Source organism: Octopus sinensis, linkage group LG17 (assembly GCF_006345805.1).
Source record: "Octopus sinensis linkage group LG17, ASM634580v1, whole genome shotgun sequence".
NCBI lineage: Eukaryota > Metazoa > Mollusca > Cephalopoda > Octopoda > Octopodidae > Octopus > Octopus sinensis.
Window position 1 is genome coordinate 43,891,344 of NC_043013.1, and position 15,046 is coordinate 43,906,389.

The window sequence follows — 15,046 nt, forward strand, 5'->3', positions numbered from 1 at the left end:
CACCAAGTTTGCATTTGTGAGTAATAGAGCTGCTGGTGTATACAACATGTAAGGAATAAACAGATTTTTTTTTTCTTTCTCTGAACATTGATTTATTGCCTATCTTCAACTATGAACATTAGCAAAAGATGTACACATGCACACAAATACATATGTATCCTCTTTCAAGCAAAATAGTCACCATGAGGGGCAAAATTCTTGGGATAGACTCTACACCAATTAGCAAGCAATTCTATTTTGCTGTACCATCCACAGTGTACAAAGAGCTTCGATGTAGTTTCTATTAAATTTCATTCACAAGGTATTACACTCTTTTACTCTTCTACTTGTTTCAGTCATTTGACTGCGGCCATGCTGGAGCACCACCTTTAGTCGAGAAAATCAACCCCAGGACTTATTCTTTGTAAGCCTAGCACTTATTCTATCGGTCTGTTTTGCCGAACCACTAAGTTACGGGGACGTAAACACACCAGCATCGATTGTCAAGCGATGTTGGTGGGACAAACACAGACATACAAACACATACACACACACACACACACACACATACATACATATATATATATATATGACGGTCTTCTTTCAGTTTCCCTCTACCAAATCCACTCACTGGACTTTGGTCAGCCCGAGGCTATAGCAGAAGACACTTGCCCAAAGTGTCATGCAGTGGAACTGAACCTGGAACCATGTGGTTGGTAAGCAAGTTTCTTACCACACAGCCACTCCTGCGCCTATTACACTGTGTAACAATTTTTTTTTTGTCTTGGTCAGTACGTGTTATTTCCTATTTCCTTCTATTTAGAAAGCAAAGGAAATGATAACAATTCCCTTCAAACTGTTTCATAGTCATATAATCTAGGATTCCTTCTCATTACATGGCACTGTGGGCAGATGTCTCCTATTATGGTTTGGGACTAACTAGTGCTTTGTGAGTAGAATTTATAGACAAGTACTGCAAGAAGCCTATCAGAGGCAGACAGGTAGTATGAGTGAGTGTGTGTGCATACATTTGTACCCTTATTTTTTTATCTTTTTCTGTTATCTGTTTCAATCATTAGACTACGGCCATGCTGGGGCACTGCCTTCAAGAACTTTTAGTTGAATGAATCAACCCCAGTACTTTTTTTAAAGCCTGGTACTTATTCTATCAGTCTCCTTTTGCCAAACTAAGTTATAGAGATGTAAACAAACCAACACAGGTTGTCATGTGGTGGTGGGAGACAAACACAGACCCAAAGACACACACACACCATAGGCTTCTTTCAGTTTCCATATACCAAATCCACTTACAAGGCTGGCTGGCTTGAAGCTATAGTAAAAGACACTTGGCCAAGGTGCGACACAGTGGGACTGAACCTGGAACCATGTGGTTGGGAAGCAAGCTTCTTACCAAAAAGCCACACCTGTACCTAATACTCATTTTTGTGTGAACGTATGTACAGGTGTGTCTACTTGCAAGTAAAAAAAACTAAGGATCAAAAAAGATGCCAACCCCCGAATCTCACACATGTAAAAAGAAAAAGATACAGAAAGAGTGGTTGTAAGAATACAAACCATATGGAGAAGTTTCCAGCAGACCATTCCTTGGATCCAGGAACTGTTGATGTGGTATTCCACCAAAGAAATGTTGAATTCTTGGGTCAACATTGTGTGGTGGGAAAGGAGTTGGACCAACCCCTCGATCGACAGTTTCAACCCTGCTGCTACTCTGTTCTTTAGAAGGCTCTGTAGTACTTGGTTCCTCATCAACTCGGGACAAATGTCCACTCAGTGTACGGCTACAGGCCCCACGCCTGTTCTTATGCGAACCTGAAAAGAAAGAAGCAAAAGTTATGAATTTAAGAGAATTAAAGAAAAGAAATGAAAATGGAAATAAAAATAGCATTTTTTTTCCACAAGACTTAAAACACCATCACTATCATCATCATCATCATTATATGGTACGCATCTTTTGTTTCTGACAATGCAATTGACCAGAACCAAATTAAGCCACCCTCAGTGGTCATTGTACTTATCAAAGGGCTTCTTTTATCTGGGTTTTCCCAGATTAGAGAAAAGACAAGGCTGGTAAGTCTGATTGGAACAATCAGCTGTAGGGGTGGCCAAGAGAATTAACAATGCTAGACTCAAATACTTTAACATAATCCCTATTTCATTTGTAGGTTGGTTGGATGAATGTTCAATCCTTGTTGAGTTCAATTCATCCTTGTGGACAGGTACATATATTTTTTTTTAGTCCTGTCAGGTTGTTCATTCAGTCTCCATACACCCAAGTGAGAACCTAGAACAGTGGTTTTCAACCAGGGTTTCGCCAGTACAGTCCAGGGGTTCCGCAAGAAGTTACGAAACTGCTAAAATCGGCAGTAATTTTTAATTCTCCTGTGCAGATATGTGTGCATAAGACTATTAAATTATTGCACAGGGGTTCCTCGAGCTAGTGGAATGTTTCCTTGGGGTTCCGCTCCAGCAAAAAGTTTGAAAAGCACTGCCCTAGAATGATGCTGCACAATTAGTCGCTGATGGCCTGACTATGAAACATATACTATTGGTTTACATGAATATTAGCAGCAGGTCATTTTCAATTTCACCTAACATTACATTGTGTAATAAAATTTTAATCATTTTTTGTCTTTGTAAGTGTTATTCCCTATTTGCTTCTTATCTAGAAATCAAAGGAAATGACTACTATTCCCTTCAAACTTTGCTTTTCTGACCTGGACATCAATGGTTTGAAACTGACCTATTTTCCCATTACATTTCAGACTGATTCAGCCCTGAGTTGCTGAAGCTGAAATATCGTTATAGCAAATATTCTGCTCAATACCAACAGATTTACTTGTCAATTACTAGGCCTTAATCACATGAGCATGTCCCTTATCTTCGGACAATATTTGCCTCTCTGATTATGAGCAGGAGTAGTCGGGGAGCATCATAGCCATGTGTTGAGACGGAATGTAAAAAGAGCAAAGTTTGAAGGAAATATTAGCCATTTTTCATACTTTCTAGGGGTAAGTGAGCAAGCAAATAGGAAATAAAATAACATTTGCTACCCAGGTAGAAAAATCTTGTTACACAGTGTTACTAATGTCATCACCCCACCCCCCAACACAATTACCAAAAGCATCAACCTGAGGGTTGCTCAATCTACAAGAAATAGGAGCTTCATCTCCCTCAAATCAAACCCTACCATTTTAAAAAAGAAAAGACTGCCTGGGTAAAAATAAATGCTGTGCTGGCTGGAACAACATTGATTTTAGGTTTGCTCATTCAGAGTTGACCTGGGGCTAAACAACATCATCATCACCATGATCAACAACAAAACATCCTCATCAACAATAACAATACACCATCATGAACAATAACAGTAGCACATAACCCTTGTTAGTACTACGACCATCACTATTACCACAACAGCAACCACCACAAAAAATAACAAACCTACAAAGAAGCCCATATATCAGTGGTTTCCAGCCTTTTCACTACCAAGGACCCCTTTTATTTAAATGAGTTTTTTCATGGACCTATTTTAATATGCTTATCTTTATGTGTTTGTGTGTGTGTATATATATATATATATATATGAAATTTTGAATTTAGTTCACAGATCCCCAGTATTACCTTTGCAGACCACAGGTTGAGAACCACTGCTCTATATGGTCACTTGACCAGTTAGAACCGTTAGAAATAGCAGCCACATTTCCCTTCAATAATAATCTAGCATCTTAAAAAAGGAAGGACACATTGCTGTAGATCCAGATATCTATTATATCTAAAAATATGATCAGATGGTTATGGGTGGAATGTCTTTAGTTACAGAGATGGCCTAGGACATAACAATAACAACAACAGCAATAACAATCTTCACACTCAGTAATTTCATCATCATCATCACCAACAGCCAATGACAGAGCTTCTACATAATCACAATGTAGTCTCTAATATGCAAACAGACAGGTTGGTCATGGCTGGAATATTTTTCATCACAGGGCTGACCCATGGTCAAAGATCAAAACTGCATGCCCATGATCTACTTGGTTGCTCAGCCTATAGAGAATAAGCTATTAGAAATGACAGTCAAATCTCCCTCAAATCACAGTCTGCCAACAAAAAGACACATTGAGTAACGCAGTTCTTATATAGGCCTGAAAAGATAGCATGGCTACCACTAAAAGGATTTTGATCATCAGTTTGCTAAACCAGGGATGAAAAAGGTGGAGTGGATTGGCCAAGCAAACAACAACAATACAACAAAACTGATTTGCAAAACATAATCATATTTTAAAAACGATGAAATTGTTTTATCCAGTATAAAAGACAAAGACTGACTGATACCAGCAAAATTTGGACCTTGTACTGTGAGGGACTTTACAGGAGAGCAGAAATCCCTGACGGCAACCTAATAAAGATCCCTACCACTTTTAGACATGTTTATGGAAAGAACATTATTTAGAGTGCACTAATGATTAGGCTGTGGAGGCACATGGCCTAGTGGTTAGAGCAGTGGACTCGCGGTCGAGTGATCACGGGTTCGAATCTCAGACCGGGCAATAAGTGTGTTTATGAGCAAAATACCTAAAGCTCCACTTGGCTCCGGCAGAAGATGATGGTGAACTTCTGCTGACTCTTTTGCCACAACTTTCTCTCACTCTTTCCTCCTGCATCTTGCAGCTCACCTGTGAAGGACCAGCGTCCCGTCCAGGTGGGGAACCTATACGCCAAGGAAACTGGCCCTATGAGCCAGGGTAGCTCGAGAAAGAACAAACAAACAATGATTAGGCTAGTGCTTTTCAAACATTTTTAATAATTGACTATTTTGTTTTACTTACAATTTTTCAACACTTCCTCCCTTGTTCAATCGACCCATCCAAATCACACATTTTAAATATACATACATATAATATCAAGCTTGAGCAATTTAATTCCTGGAACTAATTTGATGTTGGAGACTATTTACCTCAGCACCATTCAACTATAATATATCATAAATCCTCAAATATAATCTGCATTTTTTCCCCAGAATTTAAAGGTCAAAATCCCTGGTGCGTACTATATACGAGGTTAAAATGAAAATTATTTTCCAAGCAATGTCCAAGTCTCTATTTGCTGTCCGGCAATGTTTATTCAGACGCATTTTGTGATGTTGGGCACGAAAATACCTTAAGCTAAACCTGAAAGCAATGAAGTCATAAAAGAATCATCCATAACTTGCAGTAAGCAACATTTATTAAACATTATTACTGTTATTTCTTTATTTTCTGCAAGCAAAATGCACAAAAAAGCTACACGTTTGCATTATGTTATGTGTACAATAATAATAAAGGACATTACCGTATACATTTTTACAAACCAAGGATGTTATATAGATCTCCTTGACTCAAGTTAGAGAAGGGGTGCGTATTATACACAAGGTTTAGGTTTTTCAGAGGTACAGCCCCCTAAAAATCCCCTGCGTATTATACTCAAGGGCGGACTATACTCGAGGATTTACGGTAATTTAATACAAGATACGAAAATTCTGTATAACTGTATTACTATAATGATAACTGGTGGTAGTCTCTCATAGTCCAATAAAGGCAGTTCTGCAATTTTTTGCCGAATGACCTGCACAAATAATTTGATTATAGTGATCAAAGGTATGCGCTGTGCATTTGCTCACTCTCTCCATCAAATCAACATTGCTTGGACAGGTGTACAGTATACCACGTTTGAGGTGTTAAAGTGATCACAGAGCAATTTAAGATGAACCATTTTACTCAAGAACACAATACACCACCTGGTCAGAAATTGAACTCACAATCTCATGATTAAGAGTGCAACACTCTAACCACTAGGCCATGTGCCCTCATATTCCTTTCTACTCTAGGCACAAGGCCTGAAATTTTGGGGGAGGGGGGCCAGTTAATTAGATCTACCCCAGTATGGAACTGGTACTTAAATTATTGACTCCAGTATGCAACTGGCACTTAATTTATCGACCCCGAAAAGATGAAAGACAAAGTCGACCTCAGCAAAATTTGAACACAGAACGTAAAGACAGATGAAATACCTATTTCTTTACTACCCACAAGAGGCTAAACACAGAGAGGACAAACAAGGACGGATAAACAGAGTAAGTCGATTATATTGACCCCAGTGCATAACTGGTACTTATTTAATCGACCCCGAAAGGATGAAAGGCAAAGTCGACCTCGGCAAAATTTGAACTCAGAACGTAGTGGCAGACGAAATACCTATTTGTTTACTACCCACAAGAGGCTAAACACAGAGAGGACAAACAAGGACAGACAAACAGATTAAGTCGATTATATCGACCCCAGTGCATAACTGGTACTTATTTAATCGACCCCGAAAAGATGAAAGGCAAAGTACCTTGGTGGAATTTGAACTCAGAATGTAGTGGCAGGCAAAATACCGCTAAGCATTTCGCCTGGCATGCTAATGTTTCTGCCAACTTGCCACCTTCATACACCCTCATATTACTAGAATTCTCTAATGCTTTACATGGTTCAACCTATGCAAGTTAAATGTGTGAATAACAAAATAGGTATTTTGAAAAGAATTATCAATAAAACTAGTTTTTAAACACTGAATGGCTATGTGGGTCCACCAGAATAAAATAGGAATTAAAGGGGCCCATAAATAAAAATGGTAGAAAACTACTGATCTAAACCCTTCAAGGTAGAGCCCCAGCATGAGAGTAAAAGAGAAATGTATATTAAACACACATGCCGTGTGTGTGTGCGTTGGTGGAGTTTTGTATTTGCCAATTTAAGAAGCTCTGGCCTGAAGTACGATAAAGACTTTGCTGATAAGGACTACTATGTCCTAAATATGTCCAGAGTTGTCACTGTATTGCCAAAGATCAAACTCACCCCACCACCACCATCACTTCATTTTATTTTTAGATTTCAAGTTAAATACCAAGAGTTATCTACCCTGCCTTTCTTGTCTCTCATAAGCTGATATTTTCCTTATCACTGTGAATGTAATTTTAATCGACTAAAACATTAATACCTCACTCCATCACATTACTATATGGCTTAGTAAAGTCTATATTTCTAATATCCACTTTTTGAGTTCTTGAAAAAAAAACCTGTTCAAAGACTAGGGAACTTGAGAGCAAGTCTCCTTAATTTCCTGTAATTAATAAGCCAAACCCACTATATGTCCCCTATTCCCGTTTTTTTAAACAGCAGGGAAGATTTAAAACAGTCCCTGTTCCCAGAAATAAAAAAAGAGAAAAAAGACCATTTGGTGACCATCTGTTAATCAAATCTTCTACTTCTTACTCCTTCTGCACTACACAAGCCCTGTGTAATGGTTTAAAAGTTTATAGAAGCTACTACTACTGTAAAAAGCTACTGTTTACTGCTGTTCCTGTTACTATGTCTAACACCACTACAGACTCTGATTGCAAATTGTGTTAAAGGATTAACCCTTTCACAGATAATTTCTTATTTCTTGTTTTCAAGAATAAAACTTACTCAGTTCCAGCTTAGTCAGAGAATCAGAATTAGCAGTTAATCTACCCAAATGATTTAGATTAATTAGTGATATCCAGCCCAAACATTCTACCTGTTCTATGTTCCATTCAGCAAGATCTGGCCTTTCACACATACCCTATAATGTCATTCTCAAAATAAATGTTCAACCCAGTATATGACTGTTACCCAAGGTGCCACATACCGTAAATCCTCAAGTATAGTCTGCCCTTGAGTATAATACACAGGGGATTTTTAGGGGGCTGTACCGCCTAAAAACCTAAACATTATATATAATACGCACCCCTTCTCTAACTTGAGTCGTGCATAATTAAACCAGCAGCACCTAGTCGAACAAACACTTCCATGCATGCGTAATACAATAATGGTGATGTTCTTAACTGTTATATGGGAATGTAAATATGTTTGCAAATTGTTTTTGTTACATGTTATTCTGTGTTCTGAATACTTTTATTTTAATAAATCTTGCTTACTGCAAGTTATGGATGATTCTTTTATGACTTCATTGCTTTCAGGCTTAGCTTAAGGTATTTTTGCGCCCGACATCACAAAATGCGTCTAAATAAACATTGCCGGACAGCAAATAGAGACTCGGACATTGATTAGAAAATAATTTTCATTTTTAACCTCGTGTATAATATGCACTAGGGATTTTGACCTTTAAATTTTGGGGGAAAATGCGGATTATACTCGAGGATTTATGGTAGCTGGACTGAACCTGCAATCATGTGTTTGGGAAGAAAGCTTAACCATACGGCTACACTTGTAGTGATTTAGTCACTGTATAAAGCATGCCTAATGTAAAAGATTAATACTTATTATAATGGTGATCATGCAACAATATGTATGTAAGCTAAAAACTCAATCACCTCTAAATCAAATTATAGAAAATTCTGAAATTTATATAAAATTTATATACTTCAAGAACAAAAAGAAACCTGTCAAGATATCAAAACCTGGGATTGAAATAGGGACCTTTAGGATCTTCTTATTCACACCTCAATTTATTTTGGCTATTTTCAAATGGTTTTGTAATTTGCGCAAATATATTTAGTAAAAATATTTTACAGAGATTCACCAAACGAAATTTTGTTAATTGGTAGAGAAAAATCTCATTCCATAGGCGCAGGAGTGGCTGTGTGGTAAGTAGTTTGCTTACTAACCACATGGTTCCGGGTTCAGTCCCACTTTTTTAAGCATGGTACTTATTCTGTTAGTTAGACATAGGTCACTAAAAGTAATATTCCCAAATAATTATAACATATATATATATATATATACTGATGATGATGATGATGGAGTAAGCACATAAATGTGAAACAAGGTGGAAAAAAGAGTATACATTATACACATGAGTGCAGCATGGCTGTGGGTTAAGAAGTCTGCTACCCAACCACATGCTTCCAGGTGCAGTCTCACTGTGTGACACTTTGGGCAAGTGTCATAGACTATAGCACCAGGCTGACTAAAGCCTTGTAAGTGGATCTGGTAGGCAGTAACTGAAAGAAGCCCCCAGCACACACACACATATATATATATATATATAATATGTATGTAGGAAGTTGAAAAGGAACACACATGTTGATATATATGGAAAAAAAAGTCAAGGTAGAAAATGCTAAAATAATTTTGTAAAAAACATTTCAGTACCAGTTTCAGTCATTGAGACTTTTTCAACTCTAAGTATGGAAAACAATTAAATTTAACTGAAACCGGTACTGAAATGTTTTTTTATAAAATTATTTTAGCATTTTCTACCTTGACTTATTTTTTCATATATATATATATATATATATATATATACATATGTATATATATATATACATATGTATATATATAATCAATTCAAATAAATGAGTAATAATTAACAGACAAGAGTATATGCACAAGAAATATATTAGCTTGATGCACGGTGAAAGGAGAGTTTGACGTTTCAAGCATAGCTCTTTGTCAAGAAGGAGAAAGGGAAATGTCCAAAGAAGGAAAAGAAATCACAACAGCACACGTAATTGTGTGTGTGTGTATGTGTGCACACACGTGTGTGTTTGTTCTCATGGTGTTTGTTTATGTCTCTATTACATACCGGTTTGGCAAAAGAGTCCAACAGAATAGGTACCGAGATAAAAAAAAAAAGTTGTGCAGTTGATTTGTTCTAATAAAAAAAGCCTTCAAGTGAGTACCCCAGCATGGCCTCGGTCCAATGACTGAAAACAAGTAAAAGGGAGAAGACATACACACGTGCACATATGTACGTACATACACACAGACACATGTGCACATACATAAAAATGCATACACACACATGAGGTTTATCCTTATCATAATGACTAGCAGAAAACACCCTGGAGGGTCGTGTTTCTGCTGGTAAACAAAATTTTTTACTAAAATTCTGTAACATAATCGCAGGCTTAATTGTTATTTGTACATTCTCATTTCTTTCTCTCTTTCTCATTTAGTCAACCTAACATTAAATCAAATTTGTATGAAAATACTTAGTGTAATATATGGTACACTTCGTACTACAAGCATGGTATTTTTTCTTTAAATAAATTTTTGTTTTTAGTTGTGTGGCCTAATTTATAATGAGCAAAATCTTTCAAGATCTACCACAAGAAAAAAAAAAGGCTATCTGTGCCTGATGTGGAACATGTGTATCTGTGATCAAATGTATAAGAGTTGAAAACTAATGAAACAGATTGGACCCACCATAAATATGAGGTGGGAAAGGGCTAGATATGGTTTCAAGGAAGACAGGAAGTTGAGTCAGCATGGAAGTGTTCTTAGACTGAGATGCCCATACAAATCCCTCTCTCTCACACACACACACACTTTCTCTAAAATAGCAAGAAATTCTGAGAAGTATACATATATAGATTTATTTATCATCATCATCTCTCTCTCTCTTCCATGTGTGTGTGTATATATATATATAATATATATATATATATATATATATATATTGGTAAAAACGTTAAGATAACAAAAGAAAGAAAGAGACCTCAATATTATGTAAATAGAGGAAATTTATCTGTAAAATAATATGTGACAATTATTCAATGGCCAAGATAAAACTCTGAGTTACGGATGCCAAGGTGGAAATCCACAACACCATCTCTTCGGTTATCTGGCCATCTATAATTGTCACATATTATTTTACAGATATATATGTATATCTTTTACTTCTTTCAGTCAGTTAACTGTGGCTGTGCTGGGGCACCGTCTTGGGGAATATTTTATTTGAATGTATCAACCCCCAGTATGTTTTTTAAAAGCTTGGTACTTATTCTGTTGTTCTCTCTTTGCAGAGCCACTAAGTTACAGGGATGTAAACACACCAGCACCAGTTGTGAAGTTGTGGGGAAGGGGGGCAAAAAAGATATATATATATATATATATATTATTCATCATCATCGTCGTCGTTTAACGTCAGCTTTCCATGCTGGCATGGGTTGGACAGTTTGACTGAGGGTTGGTGAGCCAGTAGGCTGTACCAGGCTCCAGTTTGATCTGGCAAAGTTTCTACAGCTGGGTGTTCATCCTAATGCCAACCACTCCAAGAGTGTTGTAGGTGCTTTTACATGCCACCAGTATGAGGGCCTGTCAGGTGGTACCACACACACACATATATATATATATATATATACATACAACAGGCTTCCTTCAGTTTCTCTCTATCAAATCCAAAGCTTTAGCAGAATACACTTGCCCAAGGTGCCATGCAGTAGAACTGAACCTTGTGGTGGGGAAGCAAGCTTCTTACCACAGAGCCATATATATAGGTATATGCACAAACCCATATATATATATGTATCTGCACCTTCGAAACGTAAAAGACTTGTTTTATTTATATTCCTGAGCGCCATACTAATATAAGAGTTTTGACTGTTATTTCCAGCAGATAGACATACTTAGTATGTCCTTTGATTAATTTTATATATATTTATGAATATTTAGCAGAAGCAACAGAGTGACTGAAGCTCTGGATGAAGGTTTGATAAGTGCCAATGCACGAAATTCTCAGACCTTGAATCACTGTGTTACCTCTGCTAAATATTAATAAAGGTAAACATATATTCATATTTTTAGTTCTGTTATTCCTGTTTGCATCACAATACTTTTACTCTTTTACTTGTTTCAGTCATTTGACTGTGGCCATGCTGGAGCATCGCCTTTAGTAGAGCAAATCAACCCCAGGACTTATTCTTTGTAAGTGTAGTACTTATTCTATTGGTCTCTTTTGCCGAACCGCTAAGTTACAAGGACGTAAACACACCAGCATGTTTGTCAAGCGATGTTGGGGGGACAAACACAGACACACAAACATATATATATAAATATATACAACGGGCTTCTTTCAGTTTCCATCTACCAAATCCACTCACAAGGTTTTGGTCGGCCTAAGGCTATAGTAGAAGACACTTGCCCAAGGTGCCATGCAGTGCAACTGAACCCGGAACCATGTGGTTGGTAAGCAAGCTACTTACCACACAGCCACTCCTACGCCTATATATTTTATTAATATTTAGCATAAGTATGGCAGTGACCTGGCAGAATAATTAGCACGCTGACCAAAATGCTTAGTGGTATTTCATCTGTCTATGCATTCTGGGTTCAAATTCTGCTGAGGTTGACTTTGCTTTTCATCCATTTGGGGGTGATAAATTAAGTACCAGTGAAATACTGATGTCGATGTAATTGACCAGTCTCTTCCACCCAAAATTTCAGGTCTTCTGCCTTTAGTAGAAAGGAATATTTAGCAGAAGCAACAGAGTGACTGAAGATTTGAGAGTTTGCATGTTGGCACTTATCAAACACCTGTATATTATACATATATATAAATACATATGCTTTGAGAAACATAAGTATGTATGTAAATTTTTAACATTTCTGCCAATGGATCTTAGGTAGGCTAGGGCATTGTTTTGAGAAGTGCAAGCAGTTGTGGATCCCAGTACTTGACTGATACTTACTAAACACCCACAAGGTTATCAACCACCTCACCAACAACAACACTGAACACCTTTTTGATCTCCATGTGTCTAACACACGTGGACATGCCTACAAAGTCAGAAAACAACACAGCTCCCATGACTTTCGGAAACATTTTTTCACGCTCAGAGTTGCTGAAGCATGGAATAAACTGCCTGCGTCAGTTGTTGACTGCCATGACACTGCATCCTTTAAGGCCCTCATGCTTTCCGAAATCCGCCGAAACTACACCTGATTATATATACACTTTAGATGAGTTGTAGTGCACCTGAGCACTGTACACAATTATTATTATTATTATTATTTAACAGCATATGAAGGATAAAAAACACGATTGTTTTATCTAAGATTTGAACTGAGAACAGAAAGATTGTAACCAAATATTGCAGAAATTTAGTCTGACACTGTGTTTGGGCGAGCAAACCACAGACACTAGAGTACTTGAAGCATGTCTAAGAGTTTATTCATTAATTTAAAGTGGTAGCAGTGAAGTCACCATAACAAACATGTGAAATACATACATACATACATACATACATATATACATACATACATACATACATACATACAGTCAATCCAAACAAGAACAAGCAAGAAGAAACAACAACGTGAAGACATGGTACAAGTACTGTGTTATTGGATGCTCAGGAAAGGAAAGAGGATTTCATATTTTGAGCAGAGCTCTTCATCAGAAATATAGAAAAAGTACAAAGAAGGGAAGACAGAGAAAGAAAATCGCCAACATGCGAAGATAAAAGATATATATATCTTTAATCTTTTACTTGGTTCAATCATTAGACTGTGGCCATGCAGGGGCACCATCTTGAACAATTTTTAGCCAAACAAATCATACCCTGGATTTTTTTAAAAAGCCTGGTACTTATTCTATCAGTCTCTTTTATGGTACTGCTAAGTTATGAGGCTGTAAACAAACCAACACCAGTTGTCAAGTGGTGATGGGGACCAAACACAGAACAAATGCACACACACACACACACAGAGGCTTTCTTCAGATTGCATCTACCAAATTCACTCACAGGGCTTTGGTCAGCACAAGGCTAGGTGCTAGAAAGTGGGACTGAATCTGGAACCATGTGGTCAGAAAGCAAACTTCTTACCCTACAAACCATCATTTAATCTTTTGTTTCAGTCATTTGACTATGGCCATGCTGGAGCACTGTCTTCAAGAATTTTAGTCAAATGAATGGATCCCAATACTTTTTTTTTTCCTTAGCTTAGTACTTATTCTATTGATCTCTTTCGCTGAACCACTAAGTTTTGGAAACATAAACACACCAACACCGGTTGTGAAGCAATGGAGGGGCACACACACAGCAGGCACAAAGACATACACATACACACACACACACACGTATATATATATATATATATATATATGACAAGTTTCTTCCAGTTTCCATCTAGCAAATCCACTCACAAGGCTTTGGTCAGCCTGAAGCTAGAGTAAAATTTAATTTCCTAAGGTAGGACTGAACTCAGAACCATGTCATTGGGAACCAAACATTTTCTCACATTGTCCTGCTTGTACCTGTATGTGTTCATGTGTGTGTGTGTGTATATATATATATATATAAACACACACACACACACACACATATATATATATATATATATATTGCCTTACTGGTGGCACGTAAAAAGCACCAACCGATCGTGACCAATGCCAGTAACCCCAGCGTGGAAAACAGAAGTTAATCGATGTTGATGATGATGATGATGAATTATATATATATATACACATATACATATCCACTATCATACTGATTGTGCTTCAGGATTATGTTACTAAGGGTAGACATGTCTGTGGAATACTCAGTCACTTATACACTAATTCAATATGCAGGTACTTTAGTTGATCAGAAGATTGGATATTTTATACAGAGATCCACGTATTGCATGCCTATGTGTGAGTATATGCATGACTGTAAATGTAAATGAATATATAAACATATGTGTGTATGTTGTGTGTGTGTGTGTTGCATGTGTGTGTGTGTGTGCATTTAAACTTATCAAGAATTACTAGATTCTGCTGTTCCACTAGTAACACTATTCCCTTCTTATCATTTTAACCTTTACATATCATTCCCGCTCTTTCTTCTTCACACACAGCCTTTCTCTCTTTCAAACATTCACACACATACACACACACACACACTTTATAAACAAACAGGTAAAGAAGAAAAAAAGTGTCTAAAGAAACTGATGGGGGTCTGCAGTCAGCAAAAATTTTATAGTGACATTTAAAATTCATGAATTTGGAGTAGTTTGTATGCCCCGAGGGAAAAGAAATATTTTGCTATTTTGTTGTTCTGGGGCTCTTTCTTCATCTGAGAGAGAGAGCTGACTATCAGAGATCCAGGCAGACACTTTATCTCACATATGGCCTGGTAAATCTAAACATGTGTGTGTCCCCTATAGGATATTGCCTTAAGGTTAACACACACACACACACACACACACACACATATATGATATCATAGGTGAAGCATGGCTGTGTGATAAAGAAGCTTGTTTTGTAACCATGTAGTTTTGGG

General features: G+C 37.2%; 1 protein-coding gene across 4 annotated transcripts in view; it reads right to left on the minus strand.

Moving 5' to 3' along the window:
* LOC115220746 (zinc finger protein GLI4-like) overlaps window positions 1-15,046 on the minus strand; it is a 467,588-nt gene that overhangs the window by 41,159 nt on the left and 411,383 nt on the right. For all 4 annotated transcript variants that reach the window (XM_036510541.1, XM_036510542.1, XM_036510539.1 and 1 more), the window contains exon 4: window positions 1,555-1,809. In XM_036510541.1, the coding sequence (XP_036366434.1) occupies window positions 1,555-1,809 (255 nt within the window). The remainder of the gene's footprint in view (window positions 1-1,554; window positions 1,810-15,046) is intronic.